At 43.0% G+C, this 14,836-nt stretch overlaps 1 protein-coding gene across 2 annotated transcripts in view; it reads right to left on the minus strand.

The window, feature by feature from the left end:
• Positions 1 to 3,003: 3,003 nt before the first annotated feature.
• The window catches only part of LOC115195947 (pyridoxal kinase), a 29,713-nt gene continuing 17,880 nt past the window's right edge, over positions 3,004 to 14,836 (minus strand). Inside the window, exons 5-11 of one of the 2 annotated variants that reach the window (XM_029756307.1) lie at positions 13,817 to 13,851; positions 10,363 to 10,448; positions 9,213 to 9,258; positions 7,440 to 7,551; positions 7,176 to 7,312; positions 4,942 to 5,008; positions 3,004 to 3,157 (exon numbers count right to left, since the gene is read on the minus strand). In XM_029756307.1, the coding sequence (XP_029612167.1) occupies positions 3,039 to 3,157; positions 4,942 to 5,008; positions 7,176 to 7,312; positions 7,440 to 7,551; positions 9,213 to 9,258; positions 10,363 to 10,448; positions 13,817 to 13,851 (602 nt within the window). In that variant the 3' untranslated portion in view covers positions 3,004 to 3,038. Of the gene's footprint in view, positions 3,158 to 4,941; positions 5,009 to 5,109; positions 6,336 to 7,175; positions 7,313 to 7,439; positions 7,552 to 9,212; positions 9,259 to 10,362; positions 10,449 to 13,816; positions 13,852 to 14,836 lie in introns of those variants that run through there. The other variant, XM_029756308.1, reaches the window with a different exon arrangement.

The raw sequence follows: 14,836 nt of genomic DNA on the forward strand, positions 1-14,836 counted from the left end.
CCTCCCCTAAAACCCCCAAACCCCATTACAGGAAATATACACTTACATACACGTACATACTCTCACACACACACACGCAAACACACAAATGTACAGTAACGCACAGTTGGAACATAGATTAAACAGTTCACTGGTTTCATGAAAAGCTGAGGAGTAAGTACATGTCAGTCAGAGCAGAACTAACCCCTGATTGGTCCTGCACACGGACACCCCCCCCCCCCCCCCCGTCTGATGAGAAATGGTTGGTTCCTCAACTTTGAGTCCCTGTAACATAGCATCTCCAGAAAGATCAAATCAGCTTTCTCCACATTGTTAATTCTTCAGAACAGAGCGTAAGATATTGAGAATTTCACACAAAGCAGGGGCAGACAGAAAACTTACAGCAAGTTGGCTAAATAACAGGATTCATATTAACTTTATTGCAATTTCATGTCTGTATCAGGAAACAGCCAGTTCGGCACTCTCTAACATAATTTGATTTCACAAGTTTGGCACAGACAGAGAAACCATATCAATATTAATCTGCCCAAGATATGTAAATATACAAATACATAAAAAAGTATATGAATGTTTTGCACGTATAAAATTAACAGTGTAGATTATCCTTGCTAGTCCTTGCAACCAATTAAGACCAAAATAAAAGACATACGCATGGTAATTCCAATAACATTGAAATTTGAACACACAAGGATCATACATCAACAAATGTTGAAATGATAGATCTCTAGCATTTCACACATTGTAAATAACAAATAACAAACAACACACAAAAACATACAACCACAAAGTTAGTGACGTGCTTACAATGATCATACACTGATCATGATCTAAGCACCGAACATGGACAATTGATTTAAGAATCAACATACCCAAAACCATTGTCCTGTTGTGACATATGAGGTAAAACGTTTCTAAACCACCACTCCTCCACTGAAATAAGTGCCTCAGGTTCTATCCTATCCCTGATCAGTATTCTGCACTCAGCTGTGCATGTATTTCACAAGGCTTGATTGATTGACAGATTGTTGGTCGGTAGATTTTTGCAGGCCAGATATTAGTGGTCGACCGATTAATCGGCATGGCCGATTAATTAGGGCCGATTTCAAGTTTTCATAACAATCGGTAATCGTGGTTTTCGGACGCAGTTTATGGCCGATTACATTGCACTCCACGAGGAGGCTGCGTGGCAGGCTGACCACCTGTTACGCGAGGGCAGCAAGAAGCCAAGGTAAGTTGCTAGCTAGCTAGCATTAAACTTATCTTATAAAAAACAATCAATCTTAACATAATCACTAGTTAACTACACATGGTTGATGATATTACTAGTTTAACTAGCTTGTCCTGCGTTGCATATAATCAATGCGGTGCCTGTTAATTTATCATCGAATCACAGCCTACTTCGCCAAACGGGTGATGATTTAACAAGCGCATTCGCAAAAAAAGCACTGTCGTTGCACCAATGTACCTTACCATAAACATCAATGCCTTTCTTAAAATCAATACACAAGTATATATTTTTAAACCTACATATTTAGTTAAAAGAAATTCATGTTAGTAGGCAATATTAACAAGGGAAATTGTGTCACTTCTCTTGCGTTCTGTGCAAGCAGAGTCAGGTTACATGCAGCAGTTTGGGCCGCCTGGCTCGTTGCGAACTGTGTGAAGACCATTTCTTCCTAACAAAGACCGTAATTAATTTGCCAGAATTTTACATAATTATGACATAACATTGAAGGTTGTGCAATGTAACAGCAATATTTAGACTTATGGATGCCACCCGTTCGATAAAATACAGAACGGTTCCGTATTTCACTGAAAGAATAAACGTTTTGTTTTCCAAATTATAGTTTCTGGATTTGACCATATTAATGACCTATGGCTCATATTTCTGTGTGTTCAGTATATTATAATTAAGTCTATGATTTAATATTTCATAGAGTAGTCTGACTGAGCGGTGGTAGGCAGCAGCAGGCTCGTAAGCATTTATTCAAACAGTACTTTCCTGCATTTTCCAGTAGCTCTTCGCAATGCTTGAAGCACAGCGCTGTTTATGACTTCAAGCCTATCAACTCCCGAGATTAGGCTGGCAATACTATAGTGCCTATAAGAACATCCAATAGTCAAAGGTATATGAAATACAAATGGTATAGAGAGAAATAGCCCTATAATTCCTATAACTACAACCTAAAACTTCTTAACTGGGAATATCGAAGACTCATGTTAAAAGGAACCACCAGCTTTCATATGTTCTCATGTTCTGAGCAAGGAACTTAAACATATGTTTTTTTACATGGCACATATTGCACTTTTACTTTCTTCTCCAACACTGTGTTTTTGCATTATTTAAACCAAATTTAAACCATAATTTATTTGAGACTAAATAGATTTTTATTTATGTATTATATTAAGTTAAAATAAAAGTGTTCATTCAGTATTGTTGTAATTGTCCTTATTACAAATATATATGTATACAAAATCGTCCGAATAAATCGGTATTGGCTTTTTTGGTCCTCCAATAATCGGTATCGGTGTCGAAAAATCATAATCGATCGACCTCTACCAGATATAACCTCGGCCTTAGCTAGCCTGGGCCACCACATTGCCACCGTAGTTAGCTAGTGCTGCAACTCCAATAGGCCTAAGCCCTGTGATGCCTGGCCTTGGAATAGTCTAGGCCTGGGCTGGGCTGTGAAGTTGTGTGTGCAGGACAAACCAAGAGGTTAGGCGAGCTCATAGAGGGAGTGGGAGAGATGAAGAGAGGCCGAGAGAGACCAGGTTGTCAAAGGGAGGTGTGTGAGGTGCAGTAGCCCCCCACCCCGGCCCACTCAGGTCTTCCCCTCCTCTGCTCACCCCCCAGTCTGTCCATCCATACCCTGCTAAGTCTCCTCATATGGAAATGTTGTGCTCTGTAAGAGATTTCTAAGGCAATGTCACATTACAGATCAAAATGTACAACACCTATACATTGTGCGGTTGTGGCGCAGGTGGAGGGGTGGGGTCGGGGGGTGGGGGGTGGGTGGAGATGGGGTGTGGGGGCTCTATAGGCTTAGGACAGTAGCCTCCATCACGATGGCGGGGTCCTCGATGTCCGCTTTGCTCTGAACCATTCTCAGCTCCAGTTGAGGTGGGCTGGGTTTTCGGCCAGGCCCTGCTAACTCTGAAAGAGAGAAAGAGAGAGAAAGATGGAGGGGGTAAAAGAGGAGAGAGAATAACCCAGAGAAAGAGAAAAACAAAGACAGAAGGAGCAAATGAATGCTCAAGCATCTTAAACACAAGCACATACAGTGAGGGAAAAAAGTATTTGATCCCCTGCTGATTTTGTACGTTTGCCCACTGACATAGAAATGATCAGTCTATAATTTTAATCGTAGGTTTATTTGAACAGTGAGAGACAGAATAACAACAAAGAAATCCAGAAAAACGCATTTAACAATTTGTATAAAATGATTTGCATTTTAATGAGGGAAATAAGTATTTGACCCCTCTGCAAAACATGACTTAGTACTTGGTGGCAAAACCCTTGTTGGCAATCACAGAGGTCAGACATTTCTTGTAGTTGGCCACCAGGTTTACACACATCTCAGGAGGGATTTTGTCCCAATCCTCTTTGCAGATCTTCTCCAAGTCATTAAGGTTTCGAGGCTGACGTTTGGCAACTCGAACCTCCAGCTCCCTCCACAGATGTTCTATGGGATTAAGATCTGGAGACTGGCTAGGCAACTCCAGGACCTTAATGTGCTTCTTCTTGAGCCACTCCTTTGTTGCCTTGGCCGTGTGTTTTGGGTCATTATGCTGGAATACCCATCCACGACCCATTTTCAATGCCCTGGCTGAGGGAAGGAGGTTCTCACCCAATATTTGACGGTACATGGCCCCGTCCATCGTCCCTTTCATGCGGTGAAGTTGTCCTGTCCCCTTAGCAGAAAAACACCCCCAAAGCACAATGTTTCCACCTCCATGTTTGACAGTGGGGATGGTGTTCTTGGGGTCATAGGCAGCATTCCTCCTCCTCCAAACACGGCGAGTTGAGTTGATGCCAAAGGGCTCCATTTTGGTCTCATCTGACCACAACACTTTCACCCAGTTGTCCTCTGAATCATTCAGATGTTCATTGGCAAACTTCAGATGGGCATGTATATGTGCTTTCTTGAGCAGGGGGACCTTGCGGGCGCTGCAGGATTTCAGTCGTTCACGGCGTAGTGTGTTACCAATTGTTTTCTTGGTAACTATGGTCCCAGCTGCCTTGAGATCATTGACAAGATCCTCCCATGTAGTTCTGGGTTGATTCCTCACCGTTCTCATGATCATTGCAACTCCACGAGGTGAGATCTTGCATGGAGCCCCAGGCCGAGGGAGATTGACAGTTCTTTTGTGTTTCTTCCATTTGCGAATAATCGCACCAACTGTTGTCACCTTCTCACCAAGCTGCTTGGCGATGGTCTTGTAGCCCATTCCAGCCTTGTGTAGGTCTACAATCTTGTCCCTGACATCCTTGGAGAGCTCTTTGGTCTTGGTCATGGTGGAGAGTTTGGAATCTGATTGATTGATTGCTTCTGTGGACAGGTGTCTTTTATACAGGTAACAAGCTGAGATTAGGAGCACTCCCTTTAAGAGTGTGCTCCTAATCTCAGCCTGTTACCTGTATAAAAGACACCTGGGAGCCAGAAATCTTTCAGATTGAGAGGGGGTCAAATACTTATTTCCCTCATTATAATGCAAATCAATTTCTAACATTTTTGACATGCGTTTTTCTAGATTTTTGTTGTTGTTATTTTGTCTCTCACTGTTCAATTAAACCTACCATTAAAATTATAGACTGATCATTTCTTTGTCAGTGGGCAAACGTACAAAATCAGCAGGGGATCAAATACTTTTTTCCCCTCACTGTATACACACAAACACTTCTTACAGCGAGTAAAATTATGCTTAATTTTGTCTTACCGTGAGCATAGGAGATGGTCCTCTTGATAACGTGATGCATGACTGAGAAAGTCTTCTCACATGCAGTCTAACAGAGAGAGAGAGAGAGAAAGACAGAGTCCTGTTTGTGAAAGCAATGTTGAAACTTTCAAAGGAAATTCAGCTGCCATCCCGATCCTTCTTTTACAATTGCGGTTTTAAAATCCTAGGACTGAGCACCCCGTCAGTGGTCCAGACAATATTTGAAATATTGGTAAGAGCCCCAGCATACCACAACTATCAAGTTACCTTGAGAATTTTTAGGTGAAGTTCGAATGGTGGGAACGTAGCTGACTGATTGATATCACTATTATTCTAAGTATGATGCTGACAGTATCAGTGGTGAGCTTTAGCTATAAGAGAGAGAGCTATAAAACCTAGACAGTGCACCTCCGATCTATTCTATTGATTGCTTCTGTGACAGCATGGGCAGCGCCATGGAGGGCCATTACTATCACACTCAGGGGTGAAGTTTCCCCTAGATCTCGGATCATCTTCCCCTTCCCCAATCTTCACCATTAGTGGGGGAAATGCAAGACTGACTCAAGATCAGCATGTAGGGCAGTGGTCACCAACCGGTCGATCGCGATTGGTCCATCTCCCAGCTATTCCTAGTCGATCACCAAAACATTTCTGTAAAAAAACAAATGATAAAGCCTTGCGTTCCTCTTTTTTAAATTTGTTTCATGCTGTTGGGGTAGGTGCACTTGATTCAGCAGCCCTAGCGCCAGGAAGGCAAAGTGTTACCATTTTAAACAATTTCATGTGTCTGAAGGTAGAGAGCAAATCAAGTGCACATATAGGTCTACCGCTAGCCAATCACATAGCTCAGATCACCGTGTCTACAGTTTCCTTGCACCATAGACTGTAAAAAGAAGCCTCGAACGCACAGCAAAGTTGGTAATGTGAGATTTCAAAACTTTTAAAACCATGACTAGAGACTCAACAAATACAGCAAAGTGCTGATGTTTTTATGAGTAAGTTCCTGTTTAAGTTGTTATTCAGCACTGTCAACACTTTGTTCAACAGTTTTATAAGTCACACAACGTGCGTTCTCCCTACTTCCCTACGACCAGCACTGCAGCTGCAATGAATGAGTATAGCAGTGTTTCGATAAGCTTGCATTGTTATTATTAGTGGCTTGTGTCTTTTTTAATATCAAAGAATATTTCACTTGTCTGGTCATTGGAGTAACAACATGAATTGGTGCATCAGGCAGAAATAATGCAATGCGACTCGAGTTTTGCTATCAGCTGGAAGACTGTGTCCCCTTTTCCGAGCGGAGGGAGAGAGAGAGAGGGATGGTGAGTCAGGTAAGAGGCAGCCTCAACGCTGCTCCCTCCCCTCAGATTGACCGTCAGACGCAGGCCATCAGTCTAGTAAAAAAAAAAAATGCTAATGATTATGCTCACTCAGCTGTGCCTCACAAGGAATATAACGAATGATCTATTACCAGTCTGATCATATACCAAAACTGTTACGCCCTGATTTGTTTCACCTGTCCTTGTGATTGTCTCCACCCGCCTCCAGGTGTCGCCCGTTTCACCATTATCCCCTGTGTATTTATACCTGTGTTGTCTGTTGCCAGTTCGTCTTGTTTTGTCAAGCTTACCAGCGTTCGTCCTGTCAGCGCCTGTCTTTTCCCCCAGACTCTTTTTTTCTCGTCTTCCTGGTTTTTGACCCTTGCCTGTCCTGACCCTGTAACCGCCCGCCTGATCACTCTGCCTGAGCCTGTCTGCCGTCCTGAACCTTTGCTCCTACTCTAGATTATCGACCCCTGCCTGCCTTGACCTGTCGTTTCCTTGCCCCTGTGGTTACATTAAACATTGTTACTTCACACAGTCTGCACTTGGGTCTTACCTTCGTACCTGATACCAAACATTGGGAAACAATTTCAAAATGGTCTGAGAAGAACAACTTTGGCAGGGCAATTCAAGCGTAGCCAATATGCAGTGATACTATAGTGGGCCTATAGCCTACTGCACAAACCTCATTGCTACATAACTGTTTTTAATTGGTTAATGTTGCATAGGCTTACTTTTTTTTAAGTCATGTTTAAAAAAAAATCTGAGAAGTAGATCTCAACTTGCATTTTGACTCAGAAATGGTTGGTGACCAATGGTCTAGGGGCAACTTCACCTTATACCTTACAATCAGTCTTTTGTGCCAAATGAGTCCTTTAGGTTTTATAACTGGCTTTAGTGTACACTGCAGACCTTGAGGTCGTTGGGGTAGTGGTGAGTCCAGGCCAGCAGCATCGCAGCAAACAGGTCCCCTGTCCCCACAAACACAGCGTCCACCTTGGGGATCTCCATACGGACCCGCTGGGTGGACTTGGTACCATCAGGCATCACTGGAGATGCAAGAAGAGGAAATGTTACACCAATGATTCACAGATGGGATATAAAACCATGACAGTTACATCAATTACTCATTGTCATTGTTAGTTTGCCCACTCTTGACCACACACACACACTTACACGTCCTCTGGCTGCCCAGGGACACAAGGAAGCGGTCTCCCAGACGCGAGGGCAGGTCAGAGCTGGTGATGACCACCGTGTCAGGACCCATCTTATGGAGCAGGTCCATCACCTGGGGAAGGAGGCAGCAGCCAGGGGAAAAGGGTCAAAGGTCAACTCCCTACTACATCTAATGGTGCCACATCCCTATTCAAAATCAAATACTTAAAAAATGCACCCTTCTGTGCAGAGCCATGGTTGAGTTGGTAACACCCAGCACATATGCATGCCTCCCCAGCAGAGGCAGGGCTTCAATCCCCATCTCCAACGTTCTTGGGAATACAGATACGCATGTTGGTCACAGACACCTTAAAAAAAAAGCTAGGGGCATGGATAAGAAAACCAGTTAGTATCTTGTGACCACCATTTGCCTCATGCAGCACGACACATCTCCTTCGCATAGAGTTGATCAGGCTGTTTATTGTGTGGCCTGTGGAATGTTGTCCCACTCCTCTTCAATGGCTGTGTGAAGATGCAAGATATTGGCGGGAACTGGAACATGCTGTCGTACACATAGATCCAGATCATCCCAAACATGCTCAATGGGTGACATGTCTGGTGAGTATGCAGGCCATGGAAGAACTGGGAAATTCTCAGCTTCCAGGAATTGTGTACAGATCCTTGCGACATGGGGCCATGTATTATCATGCTGAAACATGAGGTGATGGCTGCAGATGAATGGCAAGACAATGGCACGTCACAGTATCTCTGTGCATTGAAATTACCATCAATAAAATGCAATTGTGTTCGATGTCCATAGCTTATGCCTGCCCATACCATAACCCCACCACCACCATGGGGCACTCTGTTCACAATGTTGACATCAGCAAACCACTCACCCACACGACACCATATACACTGTCTGTATCTGCCCGGTACAGATGAAACCGGGATTCATCCATGAAAAGCACTCTTCTCCAGCATGCCAGTGACTATCGAAGGTGCGCATTTGCCCACTGAAGTCAGTTACGACGCCAAACTGCAGTCAGGCCAACACCCTGGTGAGGATGACGGCCACACAGATAAGCTTCCCTGAGACAGTTTCTGACAGTTTCTCTTCGGTTGTGAAAACCCAGTTTTATCAGCTGTCCGGGGGGCTGGTCTCAGACGATCCCGCAGGTGAAGAAGCTGGATGTGGAGGTCCTGGACTGGCGTGGATACACGTGGTCCTGAGGTTGTGAGGCCAGTTGGATAAACTGCCAAATTCTCTAAAACGTTGGAGGCGGCTTATGGTAGAGAAATTAACATTCAATTATCTGGCAACATCTCTGGTCGACATTCCTGCAGCCAGCATGCTAATTGCACACTCCCTCAAAACTTGAGACATTTGCGTCATTGTGCTGTGTGACAAAACTTCAAATTTTAGAGTGGCCTTTCATTGTCCCCAGCACAAGGTGTACCTGTGTAATGATCATGCTGTTTAATTAGCTTCTTGATATGCCACACCTGTCAGGTGTGTTCAGTGTAATAAAGCATAAATGCTTTTTTTTTTAAATACACCCTTCATTTCTTTTTGCCTTGAGGAAATCACAGCTGTCATGGAAGGCTTGGTGAAAACAATGGGGTGGATGCCATCTGCTTACTTACATATCAGTGAATACCTCAAGGAAGGAAGAATCCATTTTATTGGTGTTCAAACATGGCCCATGGTTTATGTACAAAGTTCGACATGACTTGATGACAACTTTGCAACATAATATATCTGCTGCATGTTCTATGGTGTCTAAGACTCACCTCCACTGCATCTTTCTCTGTGCTAATGTTCTTCCCTGTCAGGAGCCTGGAGGACAAACATGGGCACATTAATAAGGTCACACACACACACAAACACGCCCACGGTAATTTAACCTGGACACCAGAGGAGGCTGGTGGGAGGAGCTATAGGAGGACGGGCTCATTGCAATGGCTGGAATGGAATAAATGGAACGGTATCAAACACATCTGTTCCATTCATAAAATTCCAGTCATTAGAATGAGCCCGTCCTCCTATAGCTCCCCCCACCAGCCTCCTCTGCTTGACACAAACACCACATTCATTGTTAAACAAACAGTCTAAGGAAGAGTCTGTTTAGTGTTCTTCTATAGTGTTCTAGTGCCATAGTGAGAGAGAGTGAGCAACATTTACGCCATCATCTCCAAGTTAAACGACTGAGACTATCATTAGGCTGTGGAAACGCTTCAGACACAACGGACAGTATATTATTATTCATCTGTAATTCCATGGGTATCCACCAGAGGGACCCTGTGCACCACTAGAACTGGGATTGCAGTGACGAGCGAGGAGGTGGTTCAGAAGTAGGGTTGAAAGGAGGGAGGGGAGAAGCAGTGGAGCACACACAAACCGACACAGCACACACAAACCGACACAGCACACACAAACCGACACAGCACACACAAACCGACACAGCACACACAAACCGACACAGCACACACAAACCGACACAGCACACACAAACCGACACAGGAACAATGATGAAGGAATACAGACAAAAAGATAAGCAGACAAACACAGAGAGGAGTGACTGGGTATCAAGAACCATCAACTCAGTGTAGCAGCCATCTAAGTGACATGCTACACACCATACATAGGCCTTTGGTGTATCTGTATGTCATTTGATAGGATATTGAGTAAAATGACATCAATGTAGCTGATTAGGATGTGGATGAGGCTTCGTGATCGTGATAGTAACAGATATGATACAGTCCCTGTGGTGATTTAACACTCCGTCTCTCTCTCACACACACACACACACACACACACACACACACACACACACACACACACACACACACACACACACACACACACACACACACACACACACACACACACACACACACACACACACACACACACCAGCTGTATAGGTTCACTATTACTCACTCTGCTTCAAACTGATTGGGTGTGATGATGTCGGCCACTGGCACTACCTTGTTCTTGTAGACCGGGTGCAGGTTCTCAGGAACGTACTGGAGACAGGAAGAAACACATCAGTACCAGTCAGCAGACACACACTCGCGCACACACACACACACACAAACACACGCAAGCACATACACAGGGTGCATCTCAATTAGAGGAGGACCGATTAATCGGAATGGCTGATTATAACTAGGGACGATTTCAAGTTTTCATAACAATCAGTAATCGGTAATTTTGGACACCGATTTGCCAATTTTTTATTATTTTTTTATTATTTTTATTTAACTAGGCAAGTCAGTTAAGAACACATACTTATTTTCAATGACGGCTTGGAACGGTGGGTTAACTGCCTTGTTCAGGGACAGAATGACAGATTTACCTTGTCAGCTCGGGGATTCGTTTTTGCAACCTTCCGGTTACTAGTCCAACGCTCTAACCACCTGCCTTACATTGCACTCCACGAGGAGCCTGCGTGGCAGGCTGACCACCTGTTACGCGAGGGCAGCAAGAAGCCAAGGTAAGTTGCTAGCTAGCATTAAACTTATCTTATAAAAAACAATCAATCTTAACATAATCACTAGTTAACTACACATGGTTGATGATATTACTAGTTTATCTAGCGTGTCCTGCGTTGCATATAATCGATGCGGTGCCTGTTAATTTCTCATTGAATCACAGCCTACTTCGACAAACGGGTGATGATTTAACATGCGCATTTGCGAAAAAAAGCACTGTCGTTGCACCAATGTACCTAACCACAAACATCAATGCCTTTCTTTAAAATCAATACGCAAGTATATATTTTTAAACCTGCATATTTAGTTATTGCCTGCTAACATGAATTTCTTATAATTAGGAAAATTGTGTCACTTCTCTTGCGTTCCGTGCAAGCAGTCAGGGTACATGCAGCAGTTTGGACCGCCTGGCTCGTTGCGAACTGTGTGAAGTCCATTTATTCCTAACAAAGACCGTAATTAATTTGCCAGAATTGTACATAATTATGACATAACATTGAAGGTTGTACAATGTAACAGCAATATTTAGACTTAGGGATGCCACCCGTTAGATAAAATACGGAACGGTTCCGTATTTCACTGAAAGAATAAACGTTTTGTTTTCGAAATTATAGTTTCCGGATTCGACCATATTAATGACCAAAGGCTCGTATTTCTGTGTGTTATTATGTTATAATTAAGTCTATGATTTGATATTTGATAGAGCAGTCTGACTGAGCTATGGTAGGCAGCAGCAGGCTCGTAAGCATTCATTCAAACAGCACTTTCGGGCGTTTGCCAGCAGCTCTTCGCAATGCTTCAAGCATTGAGCTGTTTATGACTTCAAAACTATCAACTCCCGAGATTAGGCTGGTGTAACCGATGTGAAATGGCTAGCTAGTTAGCGGGGTGCGCGCTAATAGCGTTTCAATCGGTGACGGCACTCGCTCTGAGACTTGCAGTAGTTGTTCCCCTTGCTCTGCAAGGACCGCGGCTTTTGTGGAGCGATGGGTAACAATGCTTCGAGGGTGGCTGTTGTCGATGTGTTCCTGGTTCGAGGCCAGGTAGGGGCGAGGAGAGGGACGGAAGCTATACTGTTACACTGGCAATACTAAAGTGCCTATAAGAACATCCAATAGTCAAAGGTATATGAAATACAAATGGTATAGATGGGACAAATGTTCCATGTGGCTCAGTTGGTAGAGCATGGTGTTTGCAACGCCAGGGTTGTGGGTTCAATTCCCATGGGGGACTAGTACGGAGAAAAAAATTATGAAATGTATGCATTCACTACTGTAAGTCGCTCTGGATAAGAGCATCTGCTAAATGACTAAAATGTAATGTAAATGTAAATAGTCCTATAATTCCTATAATAACTACAACCTAAAACTTCTTACCTGGGAATATTGAAGACTCATGTTAAAAGGAACCACCAGCTTTCATATGTTCTCATGTTCTGAGCAAGGAACTTAAACGTTAGCTTTTTTACATGGCACATATTGCACTTTTACTTTCTTCTCCAACACTTTGTTTTTGCATTATTTAAACCAAATTGAACATGTTTCATTATTTATTTGAGGCTAAATTGATTTTATTGATGTATTACATTAAGTTAAAATAAGTGTTCATTCAGTATTGTTGTAATTGTCATTATTGCAAAAAATAAATAAAATCGGCTCATTAATCGGTACCTCCAATAATCGGTATCGGTGTTGAAAAATCATAATCGGCCGACCTCTAATCTCAATCACTTGAAGTGGCTGCCTCTCCTCATCAGCCCTTATTTATTTACCGAGCTGAAATTGCTGCCTAGCTCAGATCAGAGCAGACGAAGGAAAGGGGACGAGGAAAGGAAGCAACTTTAGACTACTGAGATGCATAACAAGGAAAGGATGGATGCATTGAGTCAATCAGAATGATGAGCACATCTTGTCCAAACAAACAAGTATACACACCATTTTTCTCAATGTCACTATATACATCAACAAACATTATGCATGTATGCCCTTGTGCTCTCTCTACCTATCAAACACAAATACTAGTCTACGCACACTGTAACACGTACGCACGCATGCACGCACGCACAATGAGTCACAATCGAGCAAATTATTCCGCATAATTCTCTCTGTACAAACAGCGAGGGCAGCTCGGCTCATGTTAATTTCATCTGTCACTGTGAAATGAGATGTGGTCTAACCTTCCCCAACCCACCCTCCGCAACACACACACGTCACACCCACACCTTGATGCAACAATAACATAACGTCGACTGATCCCTGATGTTCAGCCCATCAAGGTGAAGAAGAGATTCCAGTAAGAGGGGGGGAGCGAGATAGAGGGAGAGAGACAGGGACAGGAAGAGACAGACAGAGAAAGGACAAGGGATAGCAGAAAGTGAAAGTGGGTCTCTAAGGCCACGGCCACATTGCGACTTTGTGTCTGAAAAATTTGCCGGTGGTTTTTCAGCGGACAATGGAGATTATTATCCTTCAAAAAAATGCTCAACATGCCTTTTTACATATGCAGCTCATCCAAAAAGAGTTGTCTTGAACAGACAATTGATGAATGCATATAGGATTTCCTTTTCTGTGTCTCAGTGTGACCGCAGTCTTAGGCTTAACTCATTGGTCAGGTAAAGCTGAAGGTCAGTGTTGCCCCATTGAATGAGATTGAGCAGGAGTAGTGACGTCACTTACTAGTACCATCTGATCCCCCATTAAACGCACAGTACTCTCTGGTGGCCTGGATTGTGTAGGATACATACCTACCACTGTCAGTGTGGGTTGAAATCCGACCCACTGTCTATGATGAACTCTTCCAATGAACTCTTTCCCACTATTATCTTTTCATGATCTTTTCTGCTCTGTTCAATAAAACATACAAAATACAGGCAGCGCAACACAAAAACACAAAGTACTCACCATGGAGCCATGGTCCCCCAGCACCGGGTCACACACTGGAAAGGCAAACGAGAACACACTCAATCTCCAACACAGCTCTCTCAAGTTTTACACAGACATTACAGATGTTTTACATCGAAGTTAAGCTGACCCAAGATGTCTTCTGATGAGGTTCATCATCAGCTAATTACATCAAACACCTGGGTCGTATTCACTGGACACCACACAGAAGATAACGGGCCGAAATGGGGATGGACTACAACGAGCAAAGAAATTCTTGTTTTCATTTTCCGTTGCAAAATGTTTTGCTATGTTGTACACTAATGAATACGACACTGCCCTCAGAACAGACTGTAAGCAGTTTTATTCATCCTGCTCCTACATGTTGTTCAGCTAATTTACATGGAAATGCATGGGCGTTATTAAATTATGTCAACTTTAATCTTAGTTTGCAGCTTAATTGAGAATTATTTACGTGGGACTCGCTGATACAGAGACAACTGTCCTGTCAGCACTTTTTCTAAATGCAGTAAGGGCTTAAGGCGCCCGTATACTTAGGTTCAGAATGAAAAAATAGGCAGAATTAATCTAAAATAGAGGGCATTCGGAAAGTATTCAGACCCCTTCCCTTTTTCCACATTTTGTTACGTTATAGACTTATTCTAAAATTGATTAAATAAAAAATTTTCCTCATCAATCTACACACAACACCCCATAATGATAAAGCTATTTTCTTTGGTAATTTATTTAAAAATATATCTTTTTTACATCTTATTTACATAAGTATTCAGACACCTTTGCTATGAGACTTGAAATTGAGTTCAGGTGCATCCTGTTTCATCTTTGAGATGTTTCTAAAACTTGACTGGAGTTCACCTGTGGTAAATTCAATTAATTGGACATGATTTGGGATGGCACACAACTGTCCATATAAGGTCCCACAGTTGACAGTGTATGTCAGAGCAAAAACCAAGCCTTGAGGTAGAAGGAATTGTACGTAGAGCTCCGAGACAGGATTGTGTCAAGGCACAGATCTGGGGA

Source organism: Salmo trutta, chromosome 6, assembly GCF_901001165.1.
Source record: "Salmo trutta chromosome 6, fSalTru1.1, whole genome shotgun sequence".
Taxonomy (NCBI): Eukaryota; Metazoa; Chordata; class Actinopteri; order Salmoniformes; family Salmonidae; genus Salmo; species Salmo trutta.